The 22,945-nt window shown below is 34.9% G+C and overlaps 1 protein-coding gene across 6 annotated transcripts in view; it reads left to right on the top strand.

Annotated features, from left to right (window-relative positions):
• The window catches only part of LOC143231919 (protein TANC2-like), a 123,244-nt gene that overhangs the window by 22,439 nt on the left and 77,860 nt on the right, over positions 1-22,945 (top strand). For 3 of the 6 annotated variants that reach the window (XM_076466764.1, XM_076466768.1, XM_076466767.1), the window contains exon 1: positions 2,296-2,477. The exons of 2 other annotated variants lie outside the window; for them this stretch is intronic. Coding sequence is in view for 1 of the 4 variants with exons in the window: in XM_076466762.1 (XP_076322877.1) it covers positions 2,643-2,655 (13 nt within the window). In the remaining 3 variants the exon portion in view is untranslated. Of the gene's footprint in view, positions 1-2,295; positions 2,656-22,945 lie in introns of those variants that run through there. One more of the 6 variants, XM_076466762.1, reaches the window with a different exon arrangement.

Consider the following 22,945-nt stretch of genomic DNA (forward strand, 5'->3'; position numbering starts at 1 on the left):
ACCACCTATCTCCAACTCTTGGGCTACTCTTTTACCAACGAACACTGCGACTGATCGTCACGTTATAACGCCTCCAAGGGCTGAAAGGTTTGGTGCGACCGGGATTCGAACCCGCGACTCTTAACACGCTTGGCCATGCCGGGCCTATTATAAATAGAAAGAACCGTGTTGCTCATAATAACTAACTATACGGTAGACACAACTTAGATTTATTGTTGCTACATGACAAACATCTAATTAGTTAAAGAACAGAAACGTATATTAATAGTGCCAAAATGTAAATAGTTGTTATACGATATGTGAGAAATTGACAGGTTTAAGGTTATTCCACATATACACAGAAACTGTATTTATTATATTCAATCATATGGTGTCTGTGTTTACTGATAGTAAAACTACATGCGGCTATCTACTATATCAACGAAAGAGAATCGAACCGCTGATTGTAGCTGTGTATGTCCCAAGACTTACCGCTGTCCCAGCGGGGGACCAATTATGTTGTATTATATTAGATACAGTATCAATATTTTAGCTTTTTTTTTCTTTCGACCTTAATCCCGTCTAGTTCTAGATATGACCGCTAGGGTAATTTGTATTAGCCAATAATTTTTATATTCCGGTGGTAGCAGCTTTCAACGGTGAGCATGTTTCGTACCCGTGACCCATAGATTGAGAGTCGAGTGCCCCATTCAGCGGGGTATGCTGGGCGTTATCACTATTATAGCTAATACACGCATTAATTAATATAAGCACTATACAAATAAATATACTTCCGTTTATAACGTTATATTAATTTCGTAATTATCACGCAATTAAAGATTTTTTTTTTAATATTATATTGTAAATAAGGCTGATGTGACATCATCAACACAATAAGAGTAGAATGCCAGGTTAGATCACACATTGAGACGTAAAATTACTAATTTTTCACGTGCTTTTAACCATTTTTCTTCACAAGCGTGGTATGTGATTCAAACCACACTATGATTACGCCTTTCTCAAGAAAAGATATATTAGTTGTTTGGACAACTTCATGAATAAATATATTAATCTCCTCACTCGCCTCCCGAGGCTAAGCGGTAACTCTGCGAGTTTATAACTCTAAAAAACATTAATAGCCCATTGTGTAGATTTGTCTTTAATAAGAAATAAATAAATCCCTCTACATACAGCATGTGAAAATTAAAGTAAGATAAGGAGTTGGGATAAGACAATGAATAATAAGACATGTCAAAATTTGTGTACGATTATAATTATTTTTCCATAGTTATGTAGGCTCGGTATGGCCAGGTGGTTAAGGCACTCGACACGTAATCTGAGGGTCGAGGGTTCGAATCCCCATTACACCAAACATGCTTGCCCTTTCAGCGATGCAGGCATTATAATGTTACGATTAATTCCACTATTCATTAGTAAGAGAGTACTCCAAGAGTTGGCGATGGGTGGTGATGACTACCTGCCTTTCCTCTAGTCCAAATTATGGAACGGCTAGCGCAGATAGCCCCTTGTAGCTTTGCGCGAAATTCAAAACCAACCAAACTGTAGTTACGTACTTCAGTACTATTTAATAACATGATTAGCTTTGACTTATATGACAATTAAATTCAAGAATTCCGAATGGAATATACCGTAACCAAATAACAGTTTGTTTAATGATATCAACGGGGTAGATTCAACTTGTGTAACACATAAAATCAAAACATCTTAATGGAATATGCCATAATTATATCTGTTGATTTAACTTTTGTTACACTCGTGATGAACATTTGTTAACAATGTTTTTGCAGCAGTAGTTTCGGCTTCTTGCGGATTTTTTAATTTTTTTTTTATTTATTATTTTTCATATGATGTTGGTCTTATTGGTAAATTAAATTTAAAAAAGATATTTAAAATGTTTAATAATTAAAGCGAAAAATATTTCACAAGCAGAGAACAGTTCGTTATTTCTTGGTTACCGAACGCAAATAATATTCCGTATATATTTTTTTAATATTATTATTACTAATCACCAAGCACACAGCAAAACGCACGCTATGTTACGAGAAATGGACTGTAGATGACCTTGAATATATTTTTGAGCAAACTTTTCACACAAAACAACGTTTTTCATACTTAACATATATAAACATAAAGAAATAAGCAGGGATATTCAGGTATGAAACTTCGCCTTTATTGTTTCAACCTTAAACACCGGTGCACAAGATTTCGAATACTTCTATTCCAGTATTTAATATACCAACGTACCGGTATACTTAAAAATATAAACACCGATCTAGTTGTTGAGCATGCGCTGTGCCAGAAGCCTCTTTGTGGTCGAATGAAGCTGGAACAAATAGCCCGAGTTAGTTTTGAGAGAAGAGATTCGCGGGACTGTTTGTTTCAGATTTTGTGAAATGTTTCGACTTGTAGTCGATGGTATCGGACTTCCCACGCTGTTCTTGATTTATTTTATGGAACATTTTATGACACATTGAAAGGTAAGGGTAGTATACAAATCTGTGGCGTTAGTCTAAATAATGGACTAATATTTGCTTCGTCTGTATTTCTGATTGCCGTTAATATATTGATATGGTTGTTCCACGTGCTTCGTGACCTTATGAAAAGCATGTGATTCTCAACTCGGCTGTCAACGCCAACGATCTATGGTATTAGAAGGTAGGACTACTTATTAAGTCAGTTGTATTTAAGACGTGGTTGGAAAAGATCTAATTGGAGTAGGTTTAATCTGTAAATAGTAGTATTCATCTACTTTGAACACCTTATAGATTATGAATCAACACATAAAACTTGTTTTACAGTGTAGTAAGACTTGAATGAAAACCTAAACAGATATATCATTAAATAACTTTTATATGCTTTGTAAACAATATCTAAACTACACCTAGTTAACATGGAGTTGTGATATTTTATCAAATATTATTTTCTCTTAATAAATTTTTTTTTCACTTGGTAATTCTTATTTTGAATTTATTCTATCTCAGCCTAAACTTCCACAGTATTTGATATTTTCGTTGTTTTACGTTTTTTGAAATTAATAACATTCCAAAATGTAAATTTATTAGTACATTGAAGTACATCGAGCTAGAGTGACTCAGTGGAGGTATTTAGGCCTATCTCTCTATCTTGTTTGCAACATGACATTATTATTAGCAGGAAAGTTAGTCGTCAGCGGAGGAGTTTCACACATCATGGCTATCTAGTAGTTTATTCATAACGTCATGGCGTGATATTCACTTGCAGCGGTTTGTGAAACGTACGACGCTAGATACTAAATATTAAATATCATTTCATGGAAGGTAATAAATGTTTGCTTAAAATATGCAGCTGAATTATTGGTTAGTGATTTCTCTATGAGATAGAATGATACATATTTCTTGAAAGAAATTAAGTTTTTACGTAGATGTTAATTGTAATAAACCAACTGGAGGCGTTTTGTTTATACAGAACTTTTCTCTTCGTGATTATTCGTAAGTAGTTATTTTGTGTTCAAGCACGAGAATGCCAGACGCCGTCTATGGGCAAACTTTAGATTTAATTATGAAATATTGAATAGTAAAAAAAAATCTTCTGCTACATTTGTCTATCAATTCTTCGAGAAAGCTTCGTTTTTTAAATCTTCGTTATATTAAGTTAAGGTCTTTACAACTTGTGTTGTTGTATATTTCTAGTATTCAAGTTATGGAATATATTACCTTTTTAAAATTACGATAACTTGATATTGTTTTATTATAGAGTATAGATACGTTTAGGCTGAACTGAGTAGTAATATCCCTGGATGTCAGATTTCAGTTTCAATATTTTCAACAGCTGTAATTACCTGATTTAGTAACTGTCAGGATGATTCGCAGATAATGCCAGTTTATCAATTTGCAAAGTAGATAAGATTAGCTAGAGTTCAGATTAGGCAAGCTATTGTGTCGTCTTGTATCTAGATTAGATCAGTTAATGTCGTGGTAACAGTGGTTTTATATTCAAACAACGCCTGGTTGAATGATGAATACCCCATATTAAACTCGCAACCTCTTATCTTATATCATTATTTGTTGTCAGAAACTCGAGAACAAAATTCTAAAGCCATCGTCATCATCTGTGGCTTGAAGACTTGAATCTTCGAGTTACTGCTGATTTTCGATGACAAAAAACGTTTTCGTCTTCACTGTTGTACCAAATTTATTCGAATATCAAATAGTAATGGTGTAATAAATCAAGAGATTTAAGTCTGTGTAAAAAAAATAAAAAAATACGTCTATAAATGTGAAAAAAGGGGTGCTTTCGTAGACGTAATATGAGTTTTGTGTGTCTAACTCTGTATTAAATAGTCAACACGTTACGTACTTCTACGATAAATGGCCATAATATCGCATGCATAACGTTTTGAAAAACGGTCGGAAATAAACGTCTCTATTCCCGATTTTTGCTGAACTTCGTAGTGTTTGTTTGATTAGATCGCTAGAGCTTTGTTTCGTATGACGTTTTGTCGAGGTTTTAAAAGGGCCTACAAAGGGCAAGTCTTTTTATCAATTATACTATGTACAATGTTGAACACGGGGTGGCAGCACCCACATTGTTTTGCAGTATTTATCCATTATAGTGTCTGAAATAAAATTTTATATTTGTGTTTCAAGGAATCCTGCAGCAAAATAAATGACATGTGACACTGAAGAGAACCACAAAAATGGTTTTGAGGGCTTTAGTTTCGAATTAATATGTATTTACTTGAGTACCTGTAGTTCGCTAACATTGTATGACATTAAGATATATTAATTCCTGTGAAAGAAAAAAAAAAAGCTTTTAAATGGATATATTTTCGGTTCACTTTGTAATGACTAATATTTTTCTAGTCTACATCAGATGACGAGGTTCAATACCTCACACATTGGAATCATTTATTTAATAAGCTATTTTCATAACTTTTCCTGCACTGCTATTGGCCATACATGTCTGAACAAAAATAGTGGATTTTGACTGTCACACTTATACCGCATCCAAAGTTCAAAGTGCCCTAAGACAGTACACGTTGGCCACATTTCTCTTTCTCGATATACCCATTGTTCAGCTAGCTATGGATATCATTGCTTTACCTTGTACCATGTTAATAAGACACGATTTATTTAATTTTTACGTTTTAGTGGATAGTTTATTGAACCTTACTGAAGAATTTTTTTTATATCATATTCAATTCGTGACAGAATTTTTTTAAAGCATGGTATCAGTATAGCTAACTGTAAATCAAGAATATTTGATTTATGATTACATACCTGCCTTTTGAAATTTTCGTTTCCACCCGGTCTTCTTTGAGTCCGCTTCAGAGAAGGTTTGGTTGATTTATATCAAACATGTTTTCTAATTTATGGTTTCTTACTCGTTATAGAAGAATTACTTTTTGTTCTTCGCAAGTGTTACTGTGGTTATTATAGCTGCGTAGGTATTTAAACCTGTTATTGGAATTACGAAAACATACATTTATGAAAAACAAAACGAGGCGGGTACTGTCATTCCTTCTTTGGGCGGGTAGACTTTCTTTTGAATTATTTAATGAAAATAAGTCTGTAATATAGTTTCCAACAACTAATACATTTGAAAATATTTTTCTTGCATATTGTGAACATTCTGTAGGTTTCCTTATGCCATTTTCTTCATGTTACAAGAAACAGTCATCACATAATTAATTATGCAGGCTTATTTTAAATTTCGCGCAAAGCTACACAAGGGCTATCTGCGCTAGTCGTCCCTAATTTAGTAGTGTAAGACAAGAGGGAAAGCAGCTAGTCATGACCTCCCACCGCCAACTTTTGGGCTAGTCTTTTACCAACGAATAGTAGGTTTGACCGTCACATTATAACGTGCCTACGGCTGAAAGGGCAAGCATGTTTAGTGTGACTGAGATTCGAACCCGCGACCCTCAGATTCCAAGTCGAGTGCCTTAACCATTATGTAGGTTTTAAACGATATAACTTTAGTTTCCTGTCTGTTTTATTCTAATACGTGCCGCGCAGTATTATCTGGTACTGCAGAAATTTAGTCCTTCAAGAGCAACAATCTTGGATGTATTGTAATGAAAACGGAAAGGCCTTAAAAATGTGTTTTCGGTTTTTATAGGAGATTGGCTAAAAAAATTTACCTGCAACAAAGTTTGTGAAATATTAAATGAACTCTTGTAGTTTTCTCAAACTTTGTGCATAAATGACACCATAACGCTCACAGGAACTTTGTAAAAGAATTATTATGACTTATTACGGGGCAAATTAGTGTGGAAGCTTGGCTAGAAAGAAGGTAAGCTGTCCAGTGAAATATCGTTTAGTGTTAAGTCTCATAATTTCAAACCTTTAGCCGTTGGCTATGTCAGGCACGGCATGGCCAGGTCGTTAAGACACTCGACTCGTAATCAGAAGGTCGCGAGTTCAAGTCCCCGTCGCATTAACATGCTCACCCTTTCAGCCTTGGGAGCGTTATAATGTTACGGTCAATCCTACTATTCGTTGGTAAAATAGTAGCCCAAGAGTTGACGGTGAGTCGTTATGACTAGCTGCCTTCCCTCTAGTCTTACACTGCAAAATTTGTGACGGCTAGCGCAGTAAGCTCTCGTGTAGCCTTGCGCGAAATTCAAAACAAACCAAATCTAATAACGAAAGTTTGGAATTTTGTTTCTAATAATGCAAAACGCGAAACAGTATATTGTTGCACAATAAAGTTTTTATTCAAATGTTGTTATTGTGTAAAATCGGTGCCACTTCCCTAAAAGCTGAACTAAACTGGCTGACGGATCTCGCTTTTCACCAAAAGCAAAAACACCAAATTCGAGTGACTTAATGCTTCGCAAATTCTCGTGTTTATAATCTGCTCTAGTTTCTCGGTATTCCTTGACTTAGAATCTTGACGATAAATTTAGAACATTCTAGACCTACTCCCGTAAACTTACTTCGTCTTAAAGTCATACGCTCTCTAGTTAACATCCAGATTAAATAATATTTGATAAGTAATTGTATCAAGTAAGATGATGTTAAGTAATTCACATTAAAAATAGGAAATTATAATGAATTTTGAATTATTTTTAAAATAACAAATCTGGAGGTGTTTTAAAATTAACCGTTTAATTTATTTATAATTTTATAATTTATTTTACAAGTTATTTTATGTATTACCAAATATGTCGTTGGTTTCAGATTTAGGTCTTCATGTTAAAAAAAATTAACAGTTAAAGCAGCTCAAACAGCAGTACATGGTAAATATATCCTTGTGACAGTGTGCGGAGACGTTGTTAAAAGTTTAACCATGTTGTTTTGTTGGCTGTTAAAAATAGCACAAATTAACATGTATGTACTCGCCATTTATGTATTTCCATGACTTCTGAATCTTAGGCTTTATTTTCCTCGTACACCTTTCGACTAAATTGTTCAAAATGGGCTTATTACAATAATAATAATAATATAAAATCACAAAGAAACAATTTAGTGTATACAGTCACGGTTAGATAATTGTGGAAACAGAACTGTTCTGTTTATATTCTGAATAATTCGGGTACTAGTTGATAGAAGGAGAGTGCTGTTGGTCGTGTGTTTTACTGTTTATGTTCTAGGTAATTCAAGTATTTAATGTTCATTCTAAAAGCAAAGTGGAAATGGGCTGGACATGTGCCATGGTATTCCGTTAATGGGTGGACATTGAGAACAATGGAAGAAAATGTCAATCGGTTGGGGAGACAAGGTTAGCCCCCCCCCAATCTGACTTTACATGGTTAGAAATTCTTTTAGTACCACTACAGTGAAATCACCCCTACTTTCCGAAGGCACTTTGGTTAAGGTTTCCAATTTTGTAATTTTTTTTATTATTCTTTACATGTGATTTCGTAGCATAATAAACAATGAATATTTTATTGTTTGTGTCGCTGTAAACTTACCTTAGTACCCACTTTTAACACCAGTTTCATAAGTTCTGTGCTGATAGCGTGTATGTTTAAATTGAAGGCATGTTTTTAATATCCAACAGTCGAGTTGTTTATTGTTATTCGTGTGGTATTTATCTGTGGAGGTTCTCTGTACATCAGCCAGCATGGAAGTTGTGTTGGTTTGTATCTGTTTGAGTTGAAGACATTGCTTCCAACTTCCAACAGAATATTTTGTTGTTACTATTGTAGTATATTCTGTCGTTGAGTAAGTTGTTTTGGATCATTTGGTAAAAGTGCTGCAAAGTCCAAGGTCGCTAATAAGTATGTTACCAACTTCAACATACAAGTTCTACAGGTTACGTTCGCTTGTAGGCCTAACTTCAGAAATAGTTTAAACAGGAATTTAGAAACCAATGGTATACCTAAGTAACAGATAAGCTTACTTGTTAACTTTCTGTCGTTTGTTTGTTTTTAAATTTAGTGCGCTCTAACCATCTGGTCATGCTGGGCTAGCACTTATCTATAACTCTTGGGTTACTCTTTACCAACGACTACTGGGATTGATTGCTATACTGTAACGCCCTCACGGTTGAAGGGGGCATGTTCGGGAATGGAGCCCACGATCATTTGATTGACAGCCGGATTCCCTTAACCACTAGGCAAAGTTAGAAGAAATTCCTAAAATCCACATTTAAGGTAAAACGTGGAACCCATAATTCTTGGTATCCTTAAAATTATTTAAGTATTAAATAATTAAACCAGGGGGTATCTCTCCTCTGCCTCATGATTTTGCCGTCTATGAATGTATATTTTTTATTCTTCTAAATCTTGTATTAAGCCTTACTCCAAATGTGAAATTTAGAATTGTTTTGAGGTACAAGTTTTCTTTGACACGAAAATACGAACTCTGGCTACCATTCTTATTTTATTCAATGTGTAAGGTTATTTACACACATCAATAGGTATGTCCTAGAAACTGACTGTAACAAATATTTCAAATAATTCAAAAATAAACGCCGTCTTTATATAAGATATTTGTTGTACTGTTTTGTTTTACTTTGTCACAAGTCCAGTGTTTTTAAAACAGTATTAGTTATTTAACCTTTTAAGTAGTAATAAAGACGACCACAAAACTCAAGAGTGCGTAGAGAAACAACATAGGAAATTAGATATTAAAATGTTTTGTTTCTTTACCATCTGTCATAACCTGAATCTGAATACAGTTTATAAGATTTGTCGCAAACCTACACGGTTGGATATTAGCGTTGTAGTCGGTAATTACCCAAAGTTGAAGCCGCAGTTTTTCTGGAGGACCCCAAAAAATAGGCCGAAAACAATGACGAATTTAGTTTGATTCTAAATATACAATCCGACAAAAATAGTGTTGAATTAATTAAGTGATACAGTACTTCGAAAGGAGATGTTTGTTTTTACCTGTTTTTCAGTGACCAATTTAAAGATATAGGTTGGGGGGGATTATTTTTATTATTATTCATATCAGTGGAGCCTCAGGCTAGAAGAATGTGGGACCCATTGATCTAGACTATATGGAATATATATCTAGTCACCACTATCCATCGCCAACTCTTGGAATACAGAAATTTTACCATTACTTTTATAACACAGCCACAGCCCAAATGTCTGGATTGCGATTTGTCTTGTTTTTCTCAATAAAGAGACAACGTTCAATCTTGATGTCACACTCTAGGATGCTTATCACTGACCTACAGTCGGCCATTTTACGTGACGATTGAACGTTAAACGAACCTGATTTGTTGGTGAAAGCATGTTTGTATAAAACCTACGAATTAGAACTCAAGTACGAATATATTCGTTAACAAAACATTTACTGGATTTGTCATGTCTTGTGACGTTCAAGTACCAATTATTTCCGTTTTAATACTTGTTTAATAACTGTTGAAAAAACTAAATATAATTATCTGATTTACATCGTAGGGTATGCAAATAATTATTCGTTAAAAACAAGTTTAAAATTCGATCGCCGTTTCTGAATCTCGTACGTTTTGTTTTTTGCAATCGTATACAGACCGATATAAATAACACAGGGTTATGGCTTGACAACGTAGGCGAGGCTATTGAAAACAATAAACTCTTCACCGTGTGCATTCTATGTATTGTTCATCGAAGCCATCTTGGCGCCTTAGCATTCAAGGGCAGGATTGTCAACAGCGTAGTTTTTAAACAAATAAAGGCTGCCACCATAAAATCAAAATATACGACATTATTATACGCAGAAGTTAATTGTTTTGGAAATCGTAAGACAAAGAACAGTGCAGACGCAAACACGTTGAACAGCTTTGTGGGGGGGGGGGGAGACTATACAGGTATCTTTCGGACTTCCAAGAAAATCCAATGTGGCTATTCACTCGGCTGTTGATAACCAATAGTTATCATCAAACCTGGACGTCTCTCGGCATGTTCAGTGCAACTTCATGAGACTATTCACGCTGAGGGAAAAGCTACGGTCCCTCAGGATGTACATTTAATTGTATTAACCTGTAGTTTAGTTAAAGGGGAAACCAAGAACGATAAGGGTACGTAAGATAAGTCCAATGTGGTTTTCTGTAAAATCGTTGCACATGGTTCTATGAAATCTGTAAGCTATTCTCCCTTCCATTGCTTACTTGAATAGAAGTTTACTAGTTCAAAAACCAGATATGATGGTCACGTGAATCATAGCCTTGCAACATCTTTGTTGATAATACAGGGGAAGTTTCTGACCCATGACTTATAACCAAAAATTTGTTGTTTTTAAATTTCACGCAAAGCTACACGAGGACTATCTGCGCTAGCCATCTCTAATTTTTCAGTGTAAGACTAGAGGGAAGGCAACTAGTGATCATCACCCACCGCCAACTCTTGGGGTGCTCTTTTACCAACGAATAGTGAGATTGACCATCACATTATTACGTCCCAACGGCTGAAGGGTCAAACATGTTTAGTGTGATGTGGATTCGAACTCGCAACCCAAAGATTACGACCATGCCGGGTCAACCAAAAGTTAAAACTTGCTCCCAGAAATGGCGTGGTCAAGTGGTGTTTGTATGTTTTGTAATTCTTCAATCTGCATTCTCAACAGACAAGAATAAAAAGAGTCCATTGTAGCAATCTATGCGATCTTTAATCTATTGTCTGTTGTCAAGCGCAAAGCTACACAATGGGCTGTTCATGCTGTGTCCCAAAGAGTATTGAAGCTCGGTTTTTAGCAGTACGAGTCTGTAGACTTACACTAAGATTAACTGATTCTTTGGGCTACCTACTGTGTCCACCATGGGAAATTGATCCCTGGATTTAACGTTATACGTCCGTAGACCAAAACATACTAACACTATAGAAAACTTTGTTTTAAACATCTAACTCGTGATACGTAATTACTAAAATAATTTTGGTTATTCTCTAATATAAGCAAACATATAGTAAAACCTAACAATATGGTTTTACAAAAATTCAACAATAACCATTTTTTTGTTGTTGTTCACAAATTGTTCTTGGTGACTTATCTTTACATAGTTCATTAAACTGGTCGTAGAAAACCGTAATACCGTACATGAAAAACTCGAAATACTTTAAAAAAAAAAACCGCTTATATATTAAACATATCGTGACGTTAAATCTCGAGTTTATTCGTGCACTCAGCATTGCAGGCTTTAGATGCAACAAAGAAACTTCACATTCAGAGACTGTTTAAATCACCTACCACCAGTTTCTAGGTTATTAACGCCATAAAATATATATATTCATCTAAAACTATACGTCTGTTTCATGTGCACTTAACTGCACTTATTAACCAGTTTAAAGACGAGGTATCAATGATTACTTGGAAAAGCGACGTCGATACGTGGCTGCTACGCTCGCAAACGGTTCATTATATTAACCCGACTTGAAATTAACGTATTGTATGGAGGTTTATATTAAGACTAGTCGAAATAACTCCTTTTAAAACAACCGATCAATCTCTTCTTGTCTGGCTACAACAAAACAAGTCTACCCGTCTCCTCCTATCGACCATAAGAAAGGAACATCGATACGAAATATTGAGTCACGCTAACAGAGAGAAAACGTCATTAGAGAATTTTCTCGATGGGTTAGTTGAAGCTCTGAAAAGCAATTGGCTGCATTGTTTCGAATGCGACTTATTACACAATATATGCTGATCGGCTTTGCTTAAAACAGACTGTTTTAGTGCAAAGTCACAGAATAGAAAATCTTATACACAGCGGGAAATCGAACCCTAGACTTTAGGTATTGTAAGCTGGTATAGTTCTCACTGAATTATCAGGAGAGTTGTTAAAAATAGACCTGAAACACCCTACAAATATTTTAGATATTTATATATCTATTAGCGAAATATGAGTAAGTTACTACACGTCTGTGTTAGCAAAGAAAGTTCCTTAGTCACCGTTACGAGTTATGTGTTAGATGACGTAATTTTATTACCTTGAAGAGCTGCGAATCTTGATAAGGACGTTAAGAACAGGGCTACTACAATAACATACAGTGTAATAAATAACACCAGATGGGTTTGTTTACAAGAAAACAACGCATATGAATGACGCAATCTGACATTAAAATAATATGAATACAAACAAAGATTTAGGCATAAGCCAACACAACTTTTACTATTCGATTTTCAAAGGTTTACGACACAGGTAAATATCATACGATTATAATGTGGCAGACTATGTTTTTATTGTTTTAATTTGTTGTTGTTTGCTCTAGAAAATCATGGAGTATTAAAAAAAATGTATTCATAAACTGTACGCGAGTCTTTTCTTTAGGTAAGATATTTTGTGACCCTTGCATTCATATTAGCCTTTGATACGAGCAGCCTATGGTGGTATTAAACATAATAGTGAGCTAGTTAGAGGGTTATTTAGTGTGCCAGTTATTCGTTAAGATAGAGAATTAACGGTGACTTAATCTGTTACCGTGTAATCCATTGATTAATATGTGTTTAGTAGCCAGTTTTAAACTTCTTTACTCTTAATACGAGAGAAAATGGTCCAGCATGGCCAGGTGGTTAGGGCGATCGACTCGTAATCTGAGGGTCGCGGGTTCGAATTCCCGTCACACCAAATATGTACCTATTTTTAGCCGCGGGGGTGTTATAATGTGACGGTAAATCTCGCTATTCGTTGGTAAAAGAGTAGCCCAAGTGTTGGCGGAGAGTGATAATTACTAGCTGCTTTCTCTTTATTCTTACACTACTAAATTAGAGAAGGCAAACGCAGCTAGTTCTTGTGTAGCTTTGTTCGAAATTCAAGAAACAAGCAAACAAGCGATTTAGTCTATTACTTTCAATATAGTCCTCATGTAGCTTTGTCCGATATTCAAAAACAAACTAAAGCTGCACAAATCATATTATTCACGCGTACAAAGCAAGTAACCCCAAAATTATACACTTTAGAGAAGCATTCCCCACGTAGCTACAACTTTCAAATTATATGACACATATATTATAGTATAACAGTAGAAGATAAGAGTATGGCTGGCTGAAAGCATTCTGTATCAAAAACAGGGAAATTTTCAATAGCCGCGGCACTTAATTCGTTTAGGTAAGATTGGGGTAAAATAATATACGAGACCTTGGGCATGGTGAAATATATCAATCGAGAGGGTTTGATCTCACGAGTTCAAATTTGTCAGGAAATGAAGGTGCCATGAGTTAAAATATTGTATTTGAAAAACAAATTCGAAGCCATTCCATGAATTACTGTGCCGTGGCTAACAAGAGGGAATGCCTGTGACTGAAATTTGTTCTCAATTTGGACAAAAGATGGAGGTATAAGGTACAAATTTGTACTTGGAAGGAAAAACAAAACTCAAACCTATCCTGTGAGCCACTATACCGTGACTTATAACAACAAGCAATGGGCAATAAAATCGAAAACATTTTTTTTTTCTAAATCTAGAATAAATTAAATTATTTTTAAAAAGTGTATATTTATTTAAGTTTTACATTTTACTTGAGCAGATAAAACAACAACAAAACATTTCCTGGGTTGTTGTTGTTGTTTTAAATTGAGCACAAAGCTACTCAATGGGCTATCTGTGCTCTGCCCACCACGGGTATCGAAACCCAATTTTTAGCGTAGTAAGTCCACAGACATACCGCTGAGCTACTAGGGGGCTTCCTGGGTTAATATTCAAAATTCTGTTTTTCCAAATGCAGTGATAATATTTTTAACTAATGGCAAATTGGATCACACTTTGGTAAAATTACTGGAAAGTTGTTGGTAAACGTAAAAAAACTTCTTTTAAACCATGAGTTTTACTTATTTTATATCAAGACCAAAGAGTAAAGCTTTAAAAACAAGAAATAATATCACAGTTTGGGCAAACTTTTTCAATGTCTAGAATTATCAATCCTTTTGTTTTACTTGCATCTGTTTACTGAAAAAAAAAGAACAAGTCTTAATTGAAACGTTCGTCTCTATTTTATGTCGTTTTTTTATGTAAGTTTTTTATCTTCTTATTGCGTATGTTTTTCATGTTTTTTATTTATGCTATTTGTCGTACTCAAGGACATAATTTAATATCTTCATTGCCTAAAAAACATTTCTTTTCACTGCTGTAGTTTTCCCTCTGATGTGTGTATCGATTTTATGTACTTAATGTAGACGTTTACTGCTTCCTTTGGCTGCTAATACCTCCTTATAAAGACCCTGGAAGATGAAAGAAAAGGTCCCCTTCGTGCAGTTATTCGCGGAATGCTTATTGGAAGGTTTTACTTAGTACAAGACAATAACGTAAGTGGCGCAGTGCTGAAAAACTTAAAAATCGACAGCTGAATAGCCAACCCCTTACGCAATTACCGTTTTTTGCGAGCGGTTAACATAGAAATACCCAATGTTTGAACCATCTTTGACGTCGACTACATGTGGGTTTTTGATACGCTAGAAACTCTTGATTGGAAGCTGTCTTCAGACTATTTTTTGTATTTAGCGAAATATGGAACATTGTAATTAATTATGTCAATGTTAATAGTTTTATGCAGATAAAATTGACAAATATAGAATATCCATCATGATGACGAGGAACCCACTTCAAGTATAATATGCATCTCGGGACAGCTGGTATGGGTATTAACACTTACTAATGAAACAGAGAATAACGTTTTAACCTTCTTAGGTCATATTATTAGGTTATTATAATACCCATACCAGCCGTCCTGAAATACAGAATACTCATCGACTTTCTTACCTTTACTGATGCATCAAAATCATTCTAAGCATTTTTTTTTATATTGGAAAGTTTTATTATATAAAAAAGCTCGATAGCTAATATCAAAAACTGAGACGCAGGTTACCCAACTCAAAAACATAAACTCTGTACAGAACACACAAGTAAACTGGTACAAGGACAACTGCACCCTTCCTTTGTGTGAAGTAAACTGATACGAGAAGGACAACTGCACCCTTCCTTTGTGTGAAGTAAACTGATACGAGAAGGACAACTGCACCCTTCCTTTGTATGAAGTAAACTGATACGAGAAGGACAACTGCACCCTTCCTTTGTATGAAGTAAACTGATACGAGAAGGACAACTGCACCCTTCCTTTTATGAGTTTCAGATTTTTTATAGTTAATCAAATTCACAATCACTAAGAGCTAAAACTATTGTTGAAAGTGTTAATCTTGAAAACCGAAGGATTTGCGGCTCCTACAGGAACAATTAGAAACAGTTATTCAAGTTCTCATAACTTCGTAATGGTAGCTTAAAACACACACACAACTTTCATAGGAACAACCATAAGACTTCTATTAAAAAAACAACAACATAAGCAGACTACAGAACTTAGGATAACGTCTATCAGGACAGACCGTAAAACACGTAGGATATCCTATTAACATTTATATCGAAACAAATCACAAAATGTGTAATAACCTTTACAGAAATGTTCACAGAACTTGTAAAATACTCTTGTAGAACTAGCATCAAAACAGGTTACGAGACTTTAGTAATTTTATCAAAAAGAGATCATAAAGACATTCTTACAGTTTTGATCAAAGTAGGTCGTTAGAATTTGCTGATATATATATCTTTATACATTCCATATAAAATATCCTATAATCATCAGCTTACTGTGAAACCTTGGCTGTCATAAACACACTTAAGTAACACACGATAGTAGCAAAAGTATACTTCAGAGATGGCTTGTTTGACTACTGTTTTTTTTTTTAATTTTTTAGCTTGTAATTAAACATTCAAATATCTGTAATATAAAGCATCAAAACGTAGCATTATTTGGGACCAGAATATATTATTTATTTTTCTAACACATGCTTATATGTGACGATATAACTTAATTGTTGAATAAAGTATCCGATTCGATTCGTTTGCACGATTGATTGAAATGAAAATACAAATGCGGTTGTAACATATAATATATAAATCTAAGTTTGTGTCTGTTTCTCTCGCATCTCAGCCAGCTGTTCCTTAATATGTATCCACATTTCTTGGTCAATCAATATCCAACTTGATACAGTGATACAGGATGATATGAGTGGGTGGCTCTCGTCTAATTTTTTATTGATAGAATTTTTTAAAACAGTATGTCTTTATTTTTACTATTGGTACCTTTATATATTGTACTCTTTCTGTTTATTATGTTAAGAAAAAAATAGAAGCAGAATATCCTTTGTTAGAAACTATTTTTTGTTTCATCCAGCTAGTGTAATATAAGAACAAATAATTCGTTGTTGTTTATTGTTCTGTTTTTTCAGAATAAACGAAATGTTTTCATATAACTCCAACATTTGTTGCATGTATGTGTTTTGTACTGACATTAACCTGCACCTTATTTTAGTTTCATCTATTCTATGATACAAAATGCATGTTTAACTTTGTGTATCCGTGTGAAACAGCCGGCTTTCTCTAATATACGAAAATACTGCAGTCTAATGTAAAATCACTCCGATACGTTAATTACTACAGCGACTACACAGAGTGACTGATTAGTAGTTTGATAAAAACATTTTTCTTGTGCCAACAAACGTCAAATTTCGAAACGTTTTCTGGGTCGATTACATACCTGCAGCAGTGGCTTCTAATCGAAAATGTTTAGGCCTAACCTTGCTCTTCGGGTATACTTTTCTAGTATCGCTAAATGTTTGCTTATTTTTAGTAAAGTTTATATCAACTTTCAGGAGAATCTTACGTGTTTTTAAATGATATTTAAATAATGTGTATTCTTCATAATAATATATGATTTTCGAGCTTTCCAGAAGCCACCATTCTACGGATGAACGGACAGACAGATAGGCTTGCGAGTTGTGTGTGTGTGTGATCTGCTATACTGAGTTGATTTGATCGGCTACACAACCTGCATTGTGGAACGTAATATGTATTTCGTAAAATTTCTCTTTTATTAATTAAATATTTCCAATCAGTTAACTGCATGTTTGCGGTTTCTCCAAATCACATAAGTCTATATTTATAACGTCTGTGTGTGTGTGTGTGTGTGGTTAACATGGCAAAAGTATTTTAAAAATTGTGTATTTCTTTCGTGTGACATTTGTTGATGTTATTTTGATATCCAACAATAAATATATTTAAATTTAAGGCGCCAGTGAAGCGTGGAAAGCTCCATCCGACACATCAAGGTCGTGCAGATAAATCTTATTACAGTTGCGTGATTGAAAACTTGTACCGGAAGTCTGATTCCATTTTGCTTTCACTGTTTTTTCTATAAGATCTAACGTTCTTTTGCTCTTTATGAATAACCCAAAGACTTTAGTGTTACGAGTTATTAAACTATAGTGTACACTTAGTTTCATCAAATGATGCTTTTAGTTGCTAACAAATATCTACCTTTTACTAAATTTACTTTAGATGGAAGTAACTTGTTTTAACTGTACGGAAGAGGATAAAACCACTAACTCCCCTGGGAGCAGGTTCGGGAACTACATAGAGCGGCAAAATCAGTATTAAATTTCTACTTTCAATAGAGACTACTATATATATACTATATATATATATATATATGGCGCAGCTTTGCATCTTTCTTCGTACGTTATTAAAACAAATTGTGTTCAGACACTACAGAATAACCAATTTAAGTATAAAACGTCGACTGGATTCACAGCTATGCGGATACGATTTTTAAAAACAAATGGAAAGGAAAAAATTAACTTTTTTTCTACATTAAAGAGTATAACAAATTAAATGTGTTTTTCTAATAGTTCTTGCTTTTAAGGATGAGAATACACTATTTCGTCAGTTGGGCACCCTCACTAATAACGATATATGTTTACCCATAAGAATGACGCAGGGGTACCGCCACGGATGGTATTTTTAAATCCTCACTAGGGTAGGAAAAATCTTTTGAAGTGAGCTCTGTCAGAGAGAGTGAAGTGTTTAGAATTTTCGCTCAGAGCAGCACGAAATCTACATTCTCAGAGTCGTTCTCAATTCTGAACTAACAATTTAGGAAAAAGAAACACCCACCGCCAACTTTTGGGCTACGCTTGACTGACCTAACAGTAGTATTTGACTGTCACTCTTATAGCGAATCCATTGATTTAGTCCAGCAAGGCATGTAAGTAAAATGTTTTGTTCTCACTATAACAGTACATGCATGCATAAAAAAACAACAACAAAAAAATGCATCTTTGAGAGAAAAGAACGGTGTTGTTTTTCTTTTACGGACGAGTGTTTGGACGAGTTTTGTTTTTGTTGAAAACAAGTTTTTCATGCAGATATCTATAACCATATTTGTAATTTAATAATCCGTCAAAACCTCCTATTATTCCAAGCATCACTGCCAGTAAGAAAAATAAAAGTTTGCAAATACCACTGCAGAAGAAACAAACCCATGCGTATCGTTTTTAATCTTTGTAATTTTGAGTATGCAGGTGAGATTACATGAGAGACTCGTAGGAGAAACTGAAGATTGAGAATGTGTGTGTGTGTGGGGCTGTTAGAGTGACTCATCATTCGTGTGTATGTTGTGCATGTGTATACCGCTTGCGCTGACCTTGGGTAAACATGGACACAGAGCGAAGGAGGGACTAGTTGGAAATAATTTCGTTCATCAAAGTAAGTTTCCAGCAAGAGAACGGCCTGTAAAGTCTTTATATATGTGTATAAGGGTTAGCAGGTTTATGAGGCCTCAATAGAGAGTGAAATAAAAAGGCTCAATACTGCGTGTGGCTTTTGTTTCTGAAATTTTCGCTTATCATACCTACCACGCTAGAGTAGACAAAGAACTCGTCACTCCTAGTATGGTTACGTTGACAACTGTCGTATGAGTGTATTCTCTCTTTGTTAGTACGTTCGCATTCATTGTCTTTTGTGTTACGTAATAGTGTTAACCTTCGATGTGTGTTATGTAGATACGTTCTCTTAAATTTTCCAGGTACCCTTGTTTAATCGTGTGGAAACACTTAAGGGCTGTCGACTTGTACGAAGAGCCTTTATGTATTTGTATCATTTCTACAATGCTGCAATTTTCATGTATTATTACTGTCTATACCCCGTATTTTGTACGTTATAGAACATGGTCAAATTTAATTTTAATTTTCTATCACTGTACACCCGTATATTCTGGTGGATCATGCCTGTAATGTGTATTCTACAAAACTTTTTTGTTTAGATTTATAAAGATACGTTTCCTGAACGACTGTCGCTTAAATTGTGGCCGTTGTAATATTAGTTACTATATACCGTATTACCATACGTCGTATGTACATTCCACTTGCATTTGATTACGTTATATTATAATAATCATAGAGCAGAATACCACCACCTAGTTGGTTAAAAACGTGTATCTATTGATATCTTGTTCGTCTAATACACACTATATATATATATATATATATATATCTAACACTTTAGTTTTTGCATTAAAAAAATTCTACAATTGAGACCAATAGAGGAAAAACAAAAATGAACGAGTTTAAGAATTAAAATGACCAAGCATGGATAAACTCGACTCTTTCTTTTTTGTTTCACCAGAGACCGCTGAGGTCATGGGAACTTCATGCTTGAACTTCACCCAAGATTGTCGCAATTGTGTGAACGGAAGTGACGCCACAAAATCTGTCTGCCTTTGGTAACCGTTCTTCGCATGTGGTAACTGGTGGAGATGATAATAACAATAAAAAGAAATTGTAGGTGAAACATGCATGTTTAGAGAACCTAGAATATTCCCGTACACTGTTAACTTAGCTTAAACAAATCATAGTAAAGAGAGAAGAGAAATGTAAACCAGTGATATTTATTCTGGAAAGTTTCGTTGACCCGAGTCATGGTTCTAAAAATTTCTCTCGTAATGTCTCATTTGCCTATTGCATGCACCCTAGTGGCACAGCGATATGGCTTCGGACTTGCAGCGCTAGAAACCGGTTTTCGAGCCCGTGGTGGGCAGAGCACGGATAGCCCATTGCTGGCTCGGTGTTTAACTTGAAACAAAGCAAGTCAGCATATGACATTAAGTTTAAGTTAGACAGTGATTTTTTTTATGATGTCTGCATAGGGATATGAGAAATGAAATCATTTGACAACTTGTGTTTTCATTCAATACGAGTACAATAAATAAAACGTTTGCATTAGAATCAGTCTCTGAATAGATGATATTGGTTGAAGTGGTTTCCAGTTTAATAAAAGAGCTTGTACCGTCTTTGATGTACAAAATTTACGTTGTTTTCAACGTTTATAGTCGTAATATAACGTAATGAACGTACATGTCATTATTTAGCCGTCATTGGTTTGGTTTGGTTTAGAATTTCGCGCAAAGTTACACGAGGGCAATCTGCGCTAGCCATCCGTAATTTCGCAGTGTAAGGCTAGAGGGAAGGCAGCTAATCATCACCACCCACCGCCAACTCTTGGGTTACTCTTTTACCAACGAATAGTGGGATTGATTGTTACGTTATAACGCCCCCAAGGCTGAAAAGGAGAGTCTCGGAAACTATTCGACATTTTTATTGGAGGATATAGTGATGACATTGTCTGTCTGTGGTCATCTACTTCCAGTAGGATCATTTGCGTTTTCAAATAATTTATTTTAATAAAACTTCACAGGTCATTTTCCGTGGATACAGGAAAGTGTCCTTTTAGTTTTAGTGTTAAAAAGCCAAAGGTCAAGTTGCTGTTTCTAATAATAGGAGTTTGATTTAATGTGCAAATGAAACGTAACAACAGAACACACACACACACACACACACACACACACACACACACACACACCAAATAAAAATATTAATCGTCATTGATGGTTATTTTTATCAAGTCACAAGAAATACAGAAAACCCATTCTGTTCTTTACAGATTGCACGAATAATAATAAAAACAAATCAAATTAAAATGGAGACGACTTTAGACGAAATAACTGTTTGTAGAAGAAATCGTAGCGCGTAGTTTGGCTTTCCTTAAATTTATCAAGAATGTTTCGAACTAGACGTAAACCCATAATTTTCCAGTCTTCATAAACTGTTAAACCGTCATAAAAAAAGATGTACGTGATTTCAGTTCAGCTATATTTTGTGTGATACATAATTATACAATATTAATGTACAATACATTAACGGTTATACTTTTACTTAATCAGAATTTAAGTATTTTAACCCTTATGTTACAGACGTGCTTTTATATTGTTCACGTAATGTACTTTTGTTTTTACCTGTTACAATACTTAGTTTAATTTTGGGTCAGTTTTAAACACTATATCGTTTTTCCTACGTAAGTAGCGCAGATAACTCTCGTGTAGCTTTGCGCGATATTCAAAATAATCCCACATAAAATACGTAGGTAATCTCAGTAGTACACAGGGGGATTAATCACAGTATTGTTTGTTTATGTTCAACTTTTTATGTGACACATTTATAAAGGATTCTGAAGTTAAGGAAAGTTTTTAAGTATCCACAAGCAATTGGGCACTCAAATAGTTTGGAAAATTATGTTTGAAAAGCCGATGGGTTCCATAACATTTTATGGTTGGTTACCTTTTAACATGGAAATCTAAACTTATTAACAGTATTATTGTACTTTATTTGAATTATATGTATCATTCATAAATGTATTTTTACTTTTAAATATTAAAAATAAACCAAATTATATCGGACGCCCAGTTCGGCTCTTTATTTGTATTAAATACATAAGGGGGGGGGGCGTTTTGCCTTGTATTTAAATCTTGATTTTGAGAGGACCAACGAACTATAGTAGCGTAGTTCTGTTTATTTATGTCGGAAACCATATGTCAAGTTTCAGTCTTCAAGCCAGATGTGGCCCGGCATGGCCAGGTGGTTAGGGCACTCGTAATCTCAGGGTTGCGGGTTCGAATTCCCGTCGCACCAAACATGTTTGCCCTTTCAGCCGTGGGGCATTATAATGTGCGGTCAATCCCATTTCGTTGGTAAAAGTGTAGCCCAAGAGTTGGCGGTGAATGGTGATGACTAGCTGCCTTCCCTGTAGTCTTAGACTGCTAAATTAGGGACGGCTAGCGTAGATAGCCTTCGAGCAGCTTTGCGCGAAAATCAAAACAAACAAACAATCTAGATGTTCGAAAAACAATTCCTCCCTAACCAACTGTCGTTCCAGAGAAATGTTTTTTTTTTTTTTTTTATAATCTAGTTTATTTAATTCGATGTTTTCGTTCTTTCAGACGCGTCACGAACCACGTGCTTCGTGCGCAGTCGTAACAAGTTTTCAAAAGTTAAGATTTATTCATCAGTAGAACAGTTGCTTTAAAGCATCATCACTGGGTAAATTCTTTGTGTTCACTAGATAATGTCGTGTTTTAACGTTGATAAGTAATGGTTCTTAATATTATTAACGTCTCTCGCAGTGAGTTTAACAGCTTTTAGGTGGAAAACTTTGTTCTTGATAATGTACTCAAACCGCGAAGAAAACTACATAATGTGCTGTTTGCATTCGTGCCACCACAGGAAATTAAACTCCTGGATTTTTTTTAACAGTGGAAGTTCGTAAACTTCCTGTTGACCTGCTGGTGCGAAGGAGGGGACAATTTTGGCTGTATATCATGTTACGTAATTTTATTTGTATTACTGTTACTCCATATGCGTGCGACTGAGGTTA

The sequence above is a fragment of the Tachypleus tridentatus genome, chromosome 11, assembly GCF_004210375.1.
Source record: "Tachypleus tridentatus isolate NWPU-2018 chromosome 11, ASM421037v1, whole genome shotgun sequence".
Lineage (NCBI taxonomy): Eukaryota > Metazoa > Arthropoda > Merostomata > Xiphosura > Limulidae > Tachypleus > Tachypleus tridentatus.